The sequence below is a fragment of the Hyperolius riggenbachi genome, chromosome 8 (assembly GCF_040937935.1).
Source record: "Hyperolius riggenbachi isolate aHypRig1 chromosome 8, aHypRig1.pri, whole genome shotgun sequence".
Taxonomy (NCBI): domain Eukaryota; kingdom Metazoa; phylum Chordata; class Amphibia; order Anura; family Hyperoliidae; genus Hyperolius; species Hyperolius riggenbachi.
The window spans coordinates 168,777,537-168,794,357 of NC_090653.1; the positions used below are offsets into that span (position 1 = coordinate 168,777,537).

The 16,821-nt window shown below is 47.1% G+C and overlaps 1 protein-coding gene across 1 annotated transcript in view; it reads right to left on the bottom strand.

Annotated features, from left to right (window-relative positions):
• The window catches only part of STEEP1 (STING1 ER exit protein 1), a 58,746-nt gene that overhangs the window by 25,048 nt on the left and 16,877 nt on the right, over nucleotides 1-16,821 (bottom strand). Inside the window, exon 2 of the mRNA XM_068247655.1 lies at nucleotides 1,751-1,868. Coding sequence (XP_068103756.1) covers nucleotides 1,751-1,868 — 118 coding nt within the window. The remainder of the gene's footprint in view (nucleotides 1-1,750; nucleotides 1,869-16,821) is intronic.

The window sequence follows — 16,821 nt, forward strand, 5'->3', positions numbered from 1 at the left end:
ATAGGTCATATATTGTGCCATAAACTCAGTCTCAGACTGCTTACAGTACTCTGAAAAAGACAGCACAACCCAAACCATGTTAAATAAACATACGACTGTGTAGTATTAATAAATAAAATGTATGTATGTATGTATGTATGTACGTACAGGTCCTTCTAAAAAAAATTAGCATATTGTGATAAAGTTCATTATTTTCTGTAATGTACTGATAAACATTCACACCCTCAAGCAAGAGGGTAAGATACAGAAAGACATTTCTGAATGAATAGGCTGTTCCCAGAGTGCTGTATCAAGGCACCTCAGTGGGAAGTCTGTGGGAAGGAAAAAGTGTGGCAGAAAACGCTGCACAACGAGAAGAGGTGACCGGACCCCGAGGAAGATTGTGGAGAAGGACCGATTCCAGACCTTGGGGGACCTGCGGAAGCAGTGGACTGAGTCTGGAGTCGAAACATCCAGAGCCACCGTGTACAGGCGTGTGCAGGAAATGGGCTACAGGTGCCGCATTCCCCAGGTCAAGACACTTTTGAACCAGAAACAGCGGCAGAAGCGCCTGACCTGGGCTACAGAGAAGCAGCACTGGACTGTTGCTCAGTGGTCCAAAGTACTTTTTTCGGATAAAAGCAACTTTTGCATATCATTCGGAAATTAAGGTGACAGAGTCTGGAGGAAGACTGGGGAGAGGGAAATGCCAAAATGCCTGAAGTCCAGTGTCAAGTACCCACAGTCAGTGATGGTCTAGGGTGCCATGTCAGCTGCTGGTGTTGGTCCACTGTGTTTTATCAAGGGCAGGGTCAATGCAGCTAGCTATCAGGAGATTTTGGAACACTTCATGCTTCCATCTGCTGAAAAGCTTTATGGAGATGAAGATTTCATTTTTCAAGGAAGTGCCAAAACCACTGGTAAATGGTTTACTGACCATGGTATTACAGTGCTCAATTGGCCTGTCAACTCTCCTGACCTGAACCCCATAGAGAATCTGTGGGATATTGTGAAGAGAAAAATGAGAGACGCAAGACCCAACACTCTGGATGAGTTTAAGGCTGCTATCAAAGCATCCTGGGCCTCCATAACACCTGAGCAGTGCCACAGGCTGATTGCCTCCATGCCACGCCGCATTGAAGCAGTAATTTCTGCAAAAGGATTCCCGACCAAGTATTGAGTGCATAACTGAACATAACTATTTGAAGGTTGACTTTTTTTTTGTTTTAAAAACGCTTTTCTTTTATTGGTCGGATGAAATATGCTAATTTTTTTAGATAGGAATTTGGGGTTTTCATGAGCTGTATGCCAAAATCATCAATATTAAAACTATAGAAGGCTTGAACTACTTCAGTTGTGTGTAATGAATCTAAAATATATGAAAGTCTAAGGTTTATCAGTACATAACAGAAAATAATGAACTTTATCACAATATGCTCATTTTTTTAGAAGGACCTGTATGTATGTATGTATATATTTATCTATTATTTGTGACAATACATGTATTTTCATGGAATATCATATATGTCTGTGAGCGAAGAAGTGTGAGAAAGGGAGCGTGGATGTGTGTAGTTCTACTTTAGTGTATGGTCAGAGAGTAAGCATGTATTCCAAAGATGCCATGTGTACAGGACTGTCTAAATGAAGGTGTGTGTGTGTGTGTGTGTGTGTGTGTGTGTGTGTGTGTGTGTGTGTGTGTGTGTGTGTGTGTGTGTGTGTGTGTGTGTGTGGGGGGGGGGGGGGGGCGGGGGGGGGGGGGGGGGCAAGATACCTGCGCAGATAAACAGCTTCCTCATCTTCTGTGTTACAAAACTTATGAGCATGTTTTGCAGCATCAATGACTCTTGCTCTGTCCCGAGGCCTCATGGGGAGCTTCTCCAACTGGCAATCTGACGGGAAGAAAAGGAGAAAAAATTATTACCAGGAGTTATTGCGTTTAGTAGAGAATTTTAGGCCAGATTCAAACACTACAAACTTGGATAATAGGCTATAGACTAGTGTTGGGCGAACATCTAGATGTTCGGGTTCGGGCCGAACAGGCCGAACATGGCCGCGATGTTTGGGTGTTCGACCCGAACTCCGAACATAATGGAAGTCAATGGGGACCCGAACTTTTGTGGTTTGTAAAGCCTCCTTACATGCTACATACCCCAAATTTACAGGGTATGTGCACCTTGGGAGTGGGTACAAGAGGAAAAAAAATTTAGCAAAAAGAGCTTATAGTTTTTGAGAAAATCGATTTTAAAGTTTCAAAGGGAAAACTGTCTTTTAAATGCGGGAAATGTCTGTTTTCTTTGCACAGGTAACATGCTTTTTGTCGGCATGCAGTCATAAATGTAATACATATAAGAGGTTCCAGGAAAAGGGACCGGTAATGCTAACCCAGCAGCAGCACACGTGATGGAACAGGAGGAGGGTGGCGCAGGAGGAGAAGGCCACGCTTTGAGACACAACAACCCAGGCCTTGCATGAGGACAAGAAGCGTGCGGATAGCATGCTTTGTACCACCATGCAGTCATAAATGTAATAAAGATAAGTGGTTCAATAAACAGGGACCACGCGGCAACGCTAACCCAGCAGCAGCACACGTGATGGAACAGGAGGAGGCGCAGGAGGAGAAGGCCACGCTTTGTGAGACACAACAACCCAGGCCTTGCATGAGGACAAAAAGCGTGCGGATAGCATGCTTTGTACCGCCATGTAGTCATAAATGTAATAAAGATAAGAGGTTCAATAAACAGGGACCACGCGGCAACGCTAACCCAGCAGCAGCAGCAGCAGCAGCACACGTGATGGAACAGGAGGAGGCGCAGGAGGAGAAGGCCACGCTTTGTGAGACACAACAACCCAGGCCTTGCATGAGGACAAAAAGCGTGCGGATAGCATGCTTTGTACCGCCATGTAGTCATAAATGTAATAAAGATAAGAGGTTCCATAAACAGGGACCGGCAACGGTAACCCAGCAGCAGCAGCAGCAGCAGCACACGTGATGGAACAGGAGGAGGCGCAGGAGGAGAAGGCCACGCTTTGTGAGACACAACAACCCAGGCCTTGCATGAGGACAAAAAGCGTGCGGATAGCATGCTTTGTACCGCCATGTAGTCATAAATGTAATAAAGATAAGAGGTTCCATAAACAGGGACCGGCAACGGTAACCCAGCAGCAGCAGCAGCAGCAGCAGCACACGTGATGGAACAGGAGGAGGCGCAGGAGGAGAAGGCCACGCTTTGTGAGACACAACAACCCAGGCCTTGCATGAGGACAAAAAGCGTGCGGATAGCATGCTTTGTACCGCCATGTAGTCATAAATGTAATAAAGATAAGAGGTTCCATAAACAGGGACCGGCAACGGTAACCCAGCAGCAGCAGCAGCAGCAGCAGCAGCACACGTGATGGAACAGGAGGAGGCGCAGGAGGAGAAGGCCACGCTTTGTGAGACACAACAACCCAGGCCTTGCATGAGGACAAAAAGCGTGCGGATATAGCAGCAATGCTTTTTGCCGCCATGCAGTCATAAATGTAATACAGATGAGAGGTTCAATAAACAGGGACCGGAAACGCTAAACCATCCCAGATGTTCATCGGTCATGTTACTTGGTTGGGGTCCAGGAGTGTTGCGTAGTCGTTTCCAATCCAGGATTGATTCATTTTAATTTGAGTCAGACGGTCTGCATTTTCTGTGGAGAGGCGGATACGCCGATCTGTGATGATGCCTCCGGCAGCACTGAAACAGCGTTCCGACATAACGCTGGCTGCCGGGCAAGCCAGCACCTCTATTGCGTACATTGCCAGTTCGTGCCAGGTGTCTAGCTTCATGCCCGGTTTCAGGTCCAGCGGTGCCAGCCACAAATCCGTCTGTTCCTTTATTCCCCTCCAAATTTCCTCCCCTGTGTGCTGCTTATCCCCAAGGCAGATCAGCTTCAGCAACGCTTGCTGACGCATGCCAACAGCTGTGCTGCACTGCTTCCACGATCCTACTGCTGCTGGTGCTGGGTTAGCATTTCCGGATGAGGTACAGCTTTGAGATGCGTTGGAGGAGAAGGAGTCAGAGAGGTAGGTGCTGCTGTTGTTATCCAGCTGTTTGCGGCGTGGGCAACACCCGCGCCGTAGCAGGTGAGGAATCGCTGCCAGGCTCCACAAGGTTCACCCAGTGCGCGGTAAGGGAGATGTATCGACCCTGGCCGAACGCACTCGTCCAGGTGTCAGTGGTGAGGTGAACCTTGCAGGCAACGGCATTCTTCAAGCTTCGGGTTATTTAGCTGACCACGTGCTCATGCAACTCAGGCACTGCAGAGCGCGCAAAGTGGTAGCGGCTGGGAACCACGTAACGTGGGATGGCCACTGACATCATGCCCTTGAAGCTGTTTGTCTCCACCACTCGATATGGCAGCATTTCGCAGGCCAGAAGCTTGGCTATGCTGGCTGGCTGTTACTGCCACGGCCCGGGGGTCATTTGCTGGCAATTTCCTCTTGTGCTCAAACATCTCAGAGACAGACAACTCAACCGTAGCGCTGCACACCGAAGGGCTGTTGGTTGTTGTGTTTGATGAACACTGGGAGACCTCAAGAGCACTAGTCCGGAAAGTGACAGTGTCAGCATCGTCTGATGTTTGTGAATGTTGTGAACCACGCAATGGCTGGGCTACTGCTGCTGCTGAGGCGGGTCTGGTGGTGAGTCTGGTGAACCCAAGGGAGGCAGTGTTGCTGGTGGTACCCTGTCCTGCCGCGTTTGCCCACAGAGTGGGATGTTTGGATAGAATGTGGCGGCTCATGCTGGTGGTGGAGAGGTTGTTAATACTTTTCCCCCTGCTCAGGCGGGTCTTGCACACCTTGCAAATCGCCATGGTAACATCCTCAGTGCAGTCTTCAAAGAAAGCCCAGACTTTAACTGGCTGAGGACTCGGACCTCGTGCGTGATGTGCTGGTGCTGCTTAACCCACTGCTGGACGCTTGAGAGGTCATCCAAGTAATTATCTGGTCCTGTTCTTTTGGATCTGTGAGGGTTGTTGTCCTGGACAACATGGGCAGTATTGAGTGGGTTTTCTTGGGTGCTCCCCTGTGGCCTGTACGTGAACCGTCAGGGGAAACACCTCTTCCCTTGCCCCTCCCTCTTTCACCGGATTTCTTCCTCATTTCACTTATCCTTAAAGTACACGCTGACTGGCAGCAGTACAGTGGCAGTACAGAAATGCTATACAGTGGTGGGTGAGCGGTGTACCACTATTGTCAGCAGTGACACAGAGCACAATGCTATACAGTGGCGGGTGAGCGGTGTACTACTGTTCCCAGCAGACACAGAGTGGAAGTAAACACAATGCTATATAGTGTGGCTGAGCCGTGTACACAGAGTGGCATTAAACACAATGCTATATAGTCTGCTATATAGTCACCCCGAACAGGGTGATGTTCTGCAGAACCCAAACAGTGGCAAACACTGTTCGCCCAACACTACTGGGAGGGAACGCAGATTTTAGTACCTAAACACACGATACAACATGTTTTCCGGGGTCGGACTCTGAGGCACATACAGATGGTCCCGATCATCATCCTCATCATACAACTCTTCTCCTGAGTCTGACCCACCCACCACCTCTGCCACCCCAACATCCCCAGACACAGACCCCTCATCGTCCTCAACATTAACTTGGGATGCTGGCCTGAGCCAGACCTCCTCCTCCACATCAGGCCCCATCATCTCCTCAATGGCAGCCCTCATTAATCGCTCTGGCGACGGACTGATGGACACAACGTTCTCCTCCGGGGAGGGCTGCTGCTGACCACTGGCTGCTGGGGTGGATGTTATAGCTTGCGTGGGGCGTTGGCTGTTGCTGTTGTTGGGAGTGCTGCTCACAGCGGAGGTCTCTGGGGAACTCATGTTGAGCTCATATAGTGGTTGACGGTGAGTGGAGTATTACTGATCCCAGCAATATACACACTGACTGGCAGAGTACGCAATGCTATATAGTGTGGCTGAGCGGTGTACACAGAGTGGCAGTAAACACAATGCTATATAGTCTGGCTGAGCGAGCGGTGTACTACTGTTCCCAGCAGAATCAGAGTGGCAGTAAACAATGGTATATAGTCTGGCTGAGCGGTGTACACAGAGTGTCAGTAAACAATGGTATATAGTCTGGCTGAGCGAGCGGTGTACTACTGTTCCCAGCAGAATCAGAGTGGCAGTAAACAATGGTATATAGTCTGGCTGAGCGGTGTACACAGAGTGTCAGTAAACAATGGTATATAGTCTGGCTGAGCGGTGTACACACAATGCTATATAGTCTGCTATATAGTGTCAGTAAACAATGGTATATAGTCTGGCTGAGCGAGCGGTGTACTACTGTTCCCAGCAGAATCAGAGTGGCAGTAAACAATGGTATATAGTCTGGCTGAGCGGTGTACACAGAGTTTCAGTAAACAATGGTATATAGTCTGGCTGAGCGGTGTACACAGAGTGTCAGTAAACAATGGTATATAGTCTGGCTGAGCGGTGTACACAGAGTGTCAGTAAACAATGGTATATAGTCTGGCTGAGCGGTGTACACAGAGTGGCAGTAAACACAATGCTATATACTCTGGCTGAGCGAGCGGTGTACTACTGTTCCCAGCAGACACAGAACAGTAAACAGAATGCTATATAGTGTGGCTGAGCGAGCGGTGTACCACTATTCCCAGCAGACACAGAACAGTAAACAGAATGCTATATAGTGTGGCTGAGCGAGCGGTGTACCACTATTCCCAGCAGACACAGAACAGTAAACAGAATGCTATATAGTGTGGCTGAGCGAGCGGTGTACCACTATTCCAAACAGACACAGAACAGTGAACAGAATGCTATATAGTGTGGCTGAGCGAGCGGTGTACCACTATTCCCAGCAGACACAGAGTGGCAGTAAACAGAATGCTATATAGTGTGGCTGAGCGAGGTACACAGAGTGGCAGTAAACAGAATGCTATATAGTGTGGCTGAGCAAGCGGTGTACTACTATTCCCAGCAGACACAGAGTGGCAGTAAACAGAATGCTATATAGTGTGGCTGAGCGAGGTACACAGAGTGGCAGTAAACAGAATGCTATATAGTGTGGCTGAGCAAGCGGTGTACTACTGTTCCCAGCAGTGACACAATGACAGGGGGGACCCTGGCTAGCGTGGCTGGAGCGCGAACTACCCTGCCTGCCTACCCAAAGCTAAACCCACAGACAAATGGCGGAGATATGACGTGGTTCGGGTATTTATTTACCCGAACCACGTGACCGTTCGGCCAATCAGAGCGCGTTCGGGTCCGAACCACGTGACCCGTTCGGCCAATCACAGCGCTAGCCGAACGTTCGGGGAACGTTCGGCCATGCGCTCTTAGTTCGGCCATGTGGCCGAACGGTTTGGCCGAGCACCGTCAGGTGTTCGGCCGAACTCGAACATCACCCGAAGAGGGTGATGTTCTGCAGAACCCGAACAGTGGCGAACACTGTTCGCCCAACACTACTATAGACCCATAAAAGGCTTCCATCAGATTTACATTGTACTACAAGGTAGGTGCTAATGAGACTTTTGCTTTTACCACTTGCTTTATTTCTAGAAAACCGGCACCCATTTCATGTTTCAAGTAGGTAATTGTCCGTCATTAACTAATAAATGTATACCTTGCTAGTTAATTGTTATTATTGCTTTACAAAGTGCCAACATATTTCTGTGGCGCTGTCCAAAAAGTAAAAAAACCATGGGGTTCATAATAATACAGACAATGATATACACCAATACACAAAATACAGAATTGGTAAGAACACTGAAAAGTAACTTGATGAATCATATGTATAACAAATTCCAAGGCACAAAAGGGCAAGAGAGCCCTGCCCTTGCAAGCTTACAATCTAAAGGAATTGGGGTGGGGGGAAAAAGAGGTGGGGTAGTATATAATATTCATGCTTAGAGGCAACATTTTTTAAGTTATCTAGTAAGGAGTATTGTACAGATTCAAATGGGGAGAACTTGTACAGATTCAAAGGGGGAATGGCCTAACGTAGAGCTTATAGTTGTTGAAAAAAAAAGAGGGGTAAAGCACGTGAGAAATCTTATATACATTGTAATAAATATTTGTTGGTTGCTATGGGCAACAACACTACACCTTTGATCGGCACCATTTTACAGAACTTGTGATAACTTGACACTCGTCACAGCAACTGTATAGGAGGTAGAACTGTTAGACGTCTTCAAAGTTTAAAGGGAACCTAAACTGAGAAGGATATGGATTGTTCCAGTTAAAATAATACCAGTTGCCTGACTCTCCTGCTGATCCTGGGTCTCTAATACTTTTAGCCACATCCCCTCAACAAGCATGCAGATCAGGTGCTCTGACTGGAGTCAGACTGGATTACTGCATTTTTGTTTCAGGTGTGTGATTCAGCCACTACTGCAGCCAAAGAGATTAGCAGGGCTGCCAGGCAACTAGTGGTGTTTAAAATGAAACATCTATATCCCCTCTCAGTTAAGGTTCCTTTTAAGGAGTTTATTCGGGAAAACATATATACAGGTGAGTTCATCAGCAATCTTCGTTACATGTTCGTTACTTCAGCGAAGCAATCGATCTGTAGTACGTCATCTTAAAGGGGCACTACGGCAAAAAAATTGTAAAATTTAAAATATGTGCAAACAGACAAATAAGAAGTATGTTTTTTCTAGAGTAAAATGAGCCATAAATTACTTTTCTCCTATGTTGCTGTCACTTACAGTAGGTAGTACAAATGTGATAGAAATGATAGGTTTTGAGCTAGTCCATCTCTTCATAGGGGATTCTCAACAAGGCTTTTATTCTTTATAAAGATATTCCCTAAAAAGTATTTAAAGCGGTATTGTCACCATAAAAATCAAATTTCAACAGCAACTGGTCTGAGTGTCTTAATTGATAAAGATGCTAATCGTGCATTCAAAACTTGCAAAACTTTCTGCCGTTATGATCTGGAGTTATCACATACGTTAGGAGCACTGGCCCTAGTGCTGGGAGCTCTTTTTATCTATTATTATTTGAGTAGAGGAGCTCACAATCTAATCCTTACCATTGCCATATGTCTATATTATGTAGTGTAAGTACTGCAGTCTAGGGCCAATTTTCTTTTTTTAGGGGGAGCCAATTAACTTATCCATATGTTTTTGTGATGTGGGAGGAAACCGGCGTGCCCGGAGGAAACCCACGCAGACACGGAGAGAACATACAAACTCTTTGCAGATAGTGCCCTGGCTGGGATTCGAACCAGGGACCCAGCGCTGCAAGGCGAGAGAGCTAACCACTACGCCACCGTGCTGCCCAATAATATATTCCTCCTCTTCCATTTATTTTCCTGCCTAGCTGCTCATCAGAAACACCCCCTGATCACTTGTGTTTACAAGCAAGGCTGAGGTGACTCAACGATTGGTGGATAAGACATTGCAGTTCCTAGTATACACCTGAGTGGGAGTGTCTGAAGACTCTGGGAGGAGGGCAGCTAATTAATACACAATGAGCAAGAGAAGGGAGGGGGGGGGGGGGGGGAAGAGTCAGGGAGGATATGATGTCAGCATTAGCTTGGCAAGATGGTCACTGCCTAGAATAGGATTTTCTGCTTTTCCTTTATAAAATTCCCAGGAATCATTACGTGGATAGCACAATACATCTGTTATGTAAGTAGAATTAGTATTTATCACCTTATATATGTGTTTTTTATTTCTAGGTTAGCATGGGTGTCACTTGTTCGCTGGCCAGCTTCCCTACTCGCTACAGTTTTTTGGCAGTTGAACAGAGCAACTGCCATTCACTAAGTGCTTTTGAAAATACATAAATCACTGAGAATCCCCCCATAAAGAGATGGACTAGTCCAAAACCTGTCGCTTCTGTCAGATTTCTACTACCTACTGTAAGTGACAGCAACATAGGAGAAAAGTAATTTATGGCTCATTTTACTCTGGAAAAAAAAAAATACTTGTTTATTTTTGCACATATTTTAAAGAGGAACTGTAACGACAAAACGGCCCCTGGGGGGTACTCACCTCGGGTGGGGGAAACCTCAGGATCCTAATGAGGCTTCCCACGCCGTCCTGCGTCCCTCGGGGGTCTCGCTGTAGCCCTCCGTACAGCCGTGACGCAATATTTACCTTCCTGGCTCCTGCGCAGGCGCTCTGATGGCTGTCGGCGCCGAAGTAGGCGGAAATACCCGATCGCCGTCGGGTCTGCTCTACTGCGCAGGCGCAAGTTTCCGGCGCCTGCGCAGTAGAGCGGACCCGACGGAGATCGGGTATTTCCATCCATTTCCGTGCCGAAAGTCGCCACAGCGCCCCCGCTGGAGCCAGCAAAGGTAAATATTGAACTGACAGTCGGCACAGTCGCCGGCTGTTCGGAGAGCTGCGGCGAGACCCCCGTGGGACAGAGGACGGCTTGGGAAGCCTCATTAGGATCCGGAGGCTTCCCCCACCCGAGGTGAGTACCCCCCAGGGGAGGTTTTTGTTGTTACAGAGTCTCTTTAAATTGCACAATTTTTCGCCATAGTGCCCCTTTAAGCATTTCATGCTCTTGGTCTATCCCTTGTGAATAGACCAGGCCTTCCCTTACGAACATCTATGCTACATTGCGCTAAGACAGCCCTTAGCCTATATACAGCATACAGATACTGGGAGTTACAAGAAGTTAGAAAGTGAATAGAAGAAGTAAAGGGTAAATAGAAGAAACTGGAAGTGGCTCTAAGGAGCCCATGTCGGCTATTTTATACTAGCCTCTAAAGAGTAAACTTTGACATCACCCGGCAAGGACGGACCAGTCAACCATCACCTGCAATTGGCTGATAAGAGCATGTGATGGATGACGCTGTCCGCACCTGCTCAGATGGGAAAAGCCAAATATGGCTTTTGTTCCCCTAATACCCCGAAAATGAGGTAATATGTCCCAAGACCATTGTTTGATGTACTGAGAGAATGTTTTCATAACAATGGCTCATGTTTTCTGGTGCTTGCCGTCAGCTAGTCTGGCATATGCACTGGATATCTCTTCTACAGCCTTGTAGAAGACGCACAGAAAGTTCTCCTCAACATCAGAACTGTAATTCCTCCAACTGTCTTTATGTCATGTAAAGAGAGACAGAAGTCTTTTTCTAAAGCCAGTCATCTATAGTAACTGAGGGCTCCGAATTCAAGAATATCATAATTAAATTCCAACATACAGTACATGAATGCGAGGAGGGGATTCTTGAGGAGGACAAAAGAAGGTCATGTGAAAATCAAGAGATTGTGGCCGAATTGGTATCCGGAAACTAGTGCGGCGATGTACAGGGGAGTGAGATTGTGGAGAACTTTGTAGGTTAGGCTTAAAGGAGTTATCAGGCTAAATTTAGTAAAATGAGCTGTACTCACCTGGGGCTTTCTCCAGCCCCTTGCAGCAGACTGTCCCGCGCCGACTGCTCCGCTCCCCGCCGCTCTCCGTGATCGGTATTCAGGCCAACCACTGGGTCGGCCTTACTGCGGCTGCGCAAAGCGCCACTGTCAATCATGGCCACGTGGCCCGCGGCGCACTGCGCAGACGCAGTAGTTCTGCACAGTTTGCCACAGCCCATGTGGCCATGATTGACAGCGGCGCTTCGCACAGCCGCAGTAAGGCCAACCCCACGGTCGGCCTGAATACCGATCATGGAGCCCGGGAGAGCAAAGCGGTCGGCGTGGGACAGTCGGCTGCAAGGGGCTGGAGAAAGCCCCAGGTGAGTACAGCTCATTTTACTAAATTTAGCCTAATAACTCCTTTAAGACTTTGAAATGTATCCTCATTAATTGTCAGGCAATGAAGAGCTTGACAGAGAGGAGCAGCAGAGGAAGAGCGAGAAGAAAGATGAATGAGTTGAGCAGCCAAGTTCTGTACAGATTGGAGTGGTACCAGTCTGTTAGTTGGTAGTCCACAAAGCAGTATATTACAATAGCCCAAATGAGATATTATAAGAGCACGTACTAACATTTCAGTTGTGTCCTGAGTGAGAAAAGTTTGCATGCACGATATGTTTTTGAGTTGGAGATGACAGGAACTGGTTAAGAAGTGAATGTGAGGAATAAGAGAGAGAGAGAGAGAGTATTCAAGCATGTGAATGTAAGGAATAAAAGAGAGAAAGTACCGTATTCAGGCATTACTCATAAGCATTGTGCTTTTGGAACTGAAGTTATAGTGCTGTTAACATTAAAAGGGAACCTGAAGTGAGTAAAATTATTTAAGATAAAACATGTGGTAACTTCAAATGAACATTACATAGTTACCTTGCCATCAGTTCCTCTCAGAAGTTCACCATTTTCTTCTGACAATGATCCTTTCCAGTTCTGACAACATTTTGTCAGAACTGAAGTACACTCACCTAAAAGATTATTAGGATCACCTGTTCAATTTCGCATTAATGCAATTATCTAATCAACCAATCACAAGGCAGTTGCTTCAAAACATTTAAGGGTGTGGTCCTGGTCAAGACAATCTCCTGAACTCCAAACTGAATGTCAGCATGGGAGAGAAAGGTGACTTAAGTAATTTTGAGCGGGGCATGGTTGTTGGTGCAAGACGGGCCAGTCTGAGTATTTCACAATCTGCTCAGTTACTGGGATTTTAACGCACAATCATTTCTAGGGTTTACAAAGAATGGTGTGAAAAAGGAAAAATTTTCAGTATGCGGCAGTCCTGTGGGCGAAAATGCCTTGCTGATGCTAGAGGTCAGAGGAGAATAGGCCGACTGATTCAAGCTGATAGAAGAGCAACAATGACTGAATTAACCACGGGTGGTGGTGTAATGGTGTGGGGGATGTTTTCTTGGCGCATTTTGGGCCCCTTAGTGCCAATTGGGCATTGCTTAAATGCTACCTGAGCATTGTTTCTGAACATGTTCATCCCTTCGTGACCACCACAGTGTTCTCCCCAGGACTAATTAACCAGTTTCCGACCGCGTCGCCGATGGGCGTGGCCGCGGCGGCAGCCCCAGGACCGCCTAACGCCAATTGGCATAAAGTCCTGGGGCTGTAATTTGCATGAGATCGCGCGCAAATCTCATGCTCGGAGGGCGGAGCTCCGCCCCCTCCTCAGTCTAAGAGCGGCTATTGCCACTCAGGAGACTGTTAGACGGTGTGATTGCTGTCTATTTACACTGCGCAACGCTGCGATCAGCAGCAGCGCTGCACTGGGGACAGCCGTGTGACACGAGAGCGATCGGCTCTCATAGGCAGAAGCCTATGACAGCCGATCGCCGTAATTGGCTGGCTGTGGGGAGGGAGGGAAGGGTTTTAAAGACCCTGCTTTTAAAAAAAAAAAAAAAAACTGTAACAATAACATTATTAAAAAAATAAACATGGGGGGAGCGATCAGACCCCACCAACAGAGAGCTCTGTTGGTGGGGAGAAAAGGGGGGGGGGGGGGAAATCACTTCTGTGCTGTGTTGTGCGGCCCTGCAGCTTGGCCTTAAAGCTGCAGTGGCCAATTTTACCAAAAATGGCCTGGTAACTGGGGGGGGGGGGGGGGCGTTAGCCCTGCAGTCCTCAAGAGGTTAAGTCCCGAATTTTCACACAGTCCTTCTGCTTTGCCGTCCGTGTGCCGATGTGCGCTACTGTACGCTCTCACAGAGCGGATCTCCTTTGCATAGCTGCCCCGAGTTCCCGCAGCGCTGCCTGCCCATAGAGTCACTCAGACCTGCAGATCAGCGGCAGCCGGCAAGGATATGAGAGAGGAGAGCGATTTGTGGTAACGCCACAAAGTGACGTCACTTCCTGTATTTGAAGTCTATGGCGCGTTACCTATGGCGCGTTACCGCAAATCGCTCCCCTCTCTCATATCCTTGCCGGCTGTCGCTGATCTGGAGGTCTGAGTGACTCGGCGGGCACCATGTTCCAACAGAGGCCCCACTAGATGGATAACTTCATCTACAACATCCTGGCGTGCACGGAGCCCGGTGACCGGCAGAAAGGAGTGCTGGTGGTCGGGGGACGGGTGCTACTACATGGCTGCCAATGGAGTGAGGGGGGGGGGGGCATTGGCTAAGGGGAGGTGTTGTAAGAGTGCAAGCACACATGATCAGGGCAGAGGGATGCCCTATACTGTAGGGTGTAATAATCATAGTGGTATAGAATGGTTTTGTAATTATAAATATAATGGTTCAGTGTTCTCCCCAGAATTTTTTCCCAGCTGGGTGGCATGAAATAGTAGCCAGGTGGCGTGAAAAAGTAGCCGGATGGGGCGAAAGGAGAAAATGCAAGGCCGGTGCTTCTATGAGCAATTATGCTTACAGCATAGGAGGTGAGCCGGTGGACAGCCGGGTGGTCACCAAAACTAGCCGGGTGCAGCACCCGGCTAAAAGAGCCTGGGGAGAACACTGTGGTTGTAGTAATGCATGGGCTGCAATGTATGTGCAGTAATGTATTGTGCAGTAATGTATGTGCAGTAATGTAATGTATTGTGCAGTAATGTATGCTCTGTAATGTATGTGCAGTAATGTATTGTGATGTGCTGTAATGCATGTGCAGTAATGTAATGTATGTGCAGTAATGTATTGTGATGTGCTGTAATATATGTGCAGTAATGTATGCTCTGTAATGTAAGGAGATTGCTGGGATGTAAACACTAATAAGCTATGAAGTTTGAAGATCAGTGCAGTAATATGTGGAGTGTGGTGGGTGCTGTATAGGGGCATACTGACGTGCAGTAATATGTGGAATGTGTTAGTGTTGCAGTAGTGTATGAAATGTTTGAAAGTGCAATAACCTGTTATAAGGAAATAGGACCCAGTATTGTTTGAGTTGTCAGGGGTGCATGGGACATGATAGGGGTTGCAGTACTGGATGGGATGTGGTATGGGATACAGGGACGCATGGGACGTGATAGGAGGTGTACTAATGCATGGGAAGTGATAGGGGGTGCAGGGATGTCCTATGCTGTAAGCATACCCCCCCCCCCCCCCCCCCGGTCGCACCCCACCCGGCTACTTTTTCATGCCACCCGGCTGGAAAAAAATTCTGGGGAGAACACTGCACCATGTACCCATCCTCTGATGGCTACTTCCAGCAGGATAATGCACCATGTCACAAAGCTCGAATCATTTCAAATGTTTCTTGAACATGACAAGGAGTTCACTATACTACAATGGCGCCCACAGTCACCAGATCTCAGCCCAATAGAGCATCTTTGGGATGTGATGGAACGGGAGCTTCGTGCCCTGGATGTGCATTCCACAAATCTCCATCAACTGCAAGATGCTATCCTATCAATATGGGCCAATATTTCTAAAGAATGCTTTCAGCACATTGTTGAATCAATGCCACGCAGAATGAAGGCAGTTCTGAAGGCAAAAGGAGGTCAAACACCGCATTAGTATGGTGTTCCTAATAATCCTGTAGGTGAGTGTATATCAGTTGCTGTCTGTTATATATCAGTTGATGTCAGTTACAGCTGAGAGGACAACTGATGTGCCAGGTAATGTCCATGTTTCCCTATGGCTCAAGTGGGCGATGTAACAGTTTAACAGTGTGCTGACCAGAAAGCGGTTATGGGGTAATGGCCATTTCCAAAATGGAGGTTGGAGAATTCCATTGACCACAGTGGACAAACAGGACGCAGGAGAGGAGAAAGATTGATGAGTAGACTACGCGGGAGGTAAGTATGACTTCTATATGTTTATTTTGACTTTTAATTTTCAGTTCAGGTTTTCAGGTTAATCCAGAAGAGAGGTGGACAAAGGCGGTGGAAAAATGATTAGTTCTGTTTGCTCATATAAAGCTTATAGATAGAGAACAAACCAGGGCTGTGGAGTCGGTGCAAAAATCTTCCGACTTCAACTCCTTCGTTTATGAAACCACGACTCCGAGTACCCAAAATGGCCCCGACTCCAACTCCTTAGTCGAATACTTAACAGGGCTGTGGAATTTGAACAAAAAATAAATAAATAAATAAAAAAAAATCACCCTACTCCGACTCCTAAGTTTATGAAATCAATGACTCCAACTCCGACTTCGGGTGCCCAAAATTGCCCCGACTCCAACTCTGACTCCACAGCCCTGGAACAAACAAGCAGTCAGCAACATGTGAGGAGGGAGTTAAGGTCTGGGGCCGAGAGGTACGGTTGTGTACTATCTGCATATAAGTGGTATTGAATCACAAATGAGTTGATTAAGTTGCCAAGACCATACAAGTAGATTAAAAAGAGAAAGGGGCCTAGGACAGAGCCTGGAGGTACCCCCACAGACAAAGGATGTAAAGAAGAGATCTGATCTGAGTGAGAGACCTTCCAGAGAGATTGGAAGATATCCAAGGTGAAGAGTGAGGCCCTTTAAGCCTACATATTAAAGTATCTGTAGTAGTAAGGTGTGGTCAACAGTATCAAACACTGATGACATATCAAGAAAGAGGAGTATAGAATAATGGCCTTTAGATTTAGCTGTAAGAAGATCATTAGCCACTTTAGTAAAAGCTGTTTCAGTGGAGTGGTTAGAGCAAAGGCTTCACTGGAACCGATAAAGCAGGTAGTTGGCGAGTGCGGTGGGATCTAGAGATGTTTTTTTAAAAAGAAAACAGAGGTGAAAGCGATATGGAGTTTGACATGTTTATGTCCTTTTAAAGGATACCCGAACTGACATGTGACATGATGAGACAGACATGTGTATGTACAGTGCCTAGCACACAAATAACTAGGCTGTGTTCCTTTTTTTTCCTTTCTCTGCCTGAAAGATTTAAATATGAGGTATGTAAGTGGCTGACTCAGTCCTGACTCAGACAGGAAGTGCCTACAGTGTGACCCTCACTGATAAGGAATTCCCCTTTTTACCTCATCCCTGCTCTCAGAAGCCATTTTCTGCTAGGAAAGTGTTTTATAGTTGGAATTT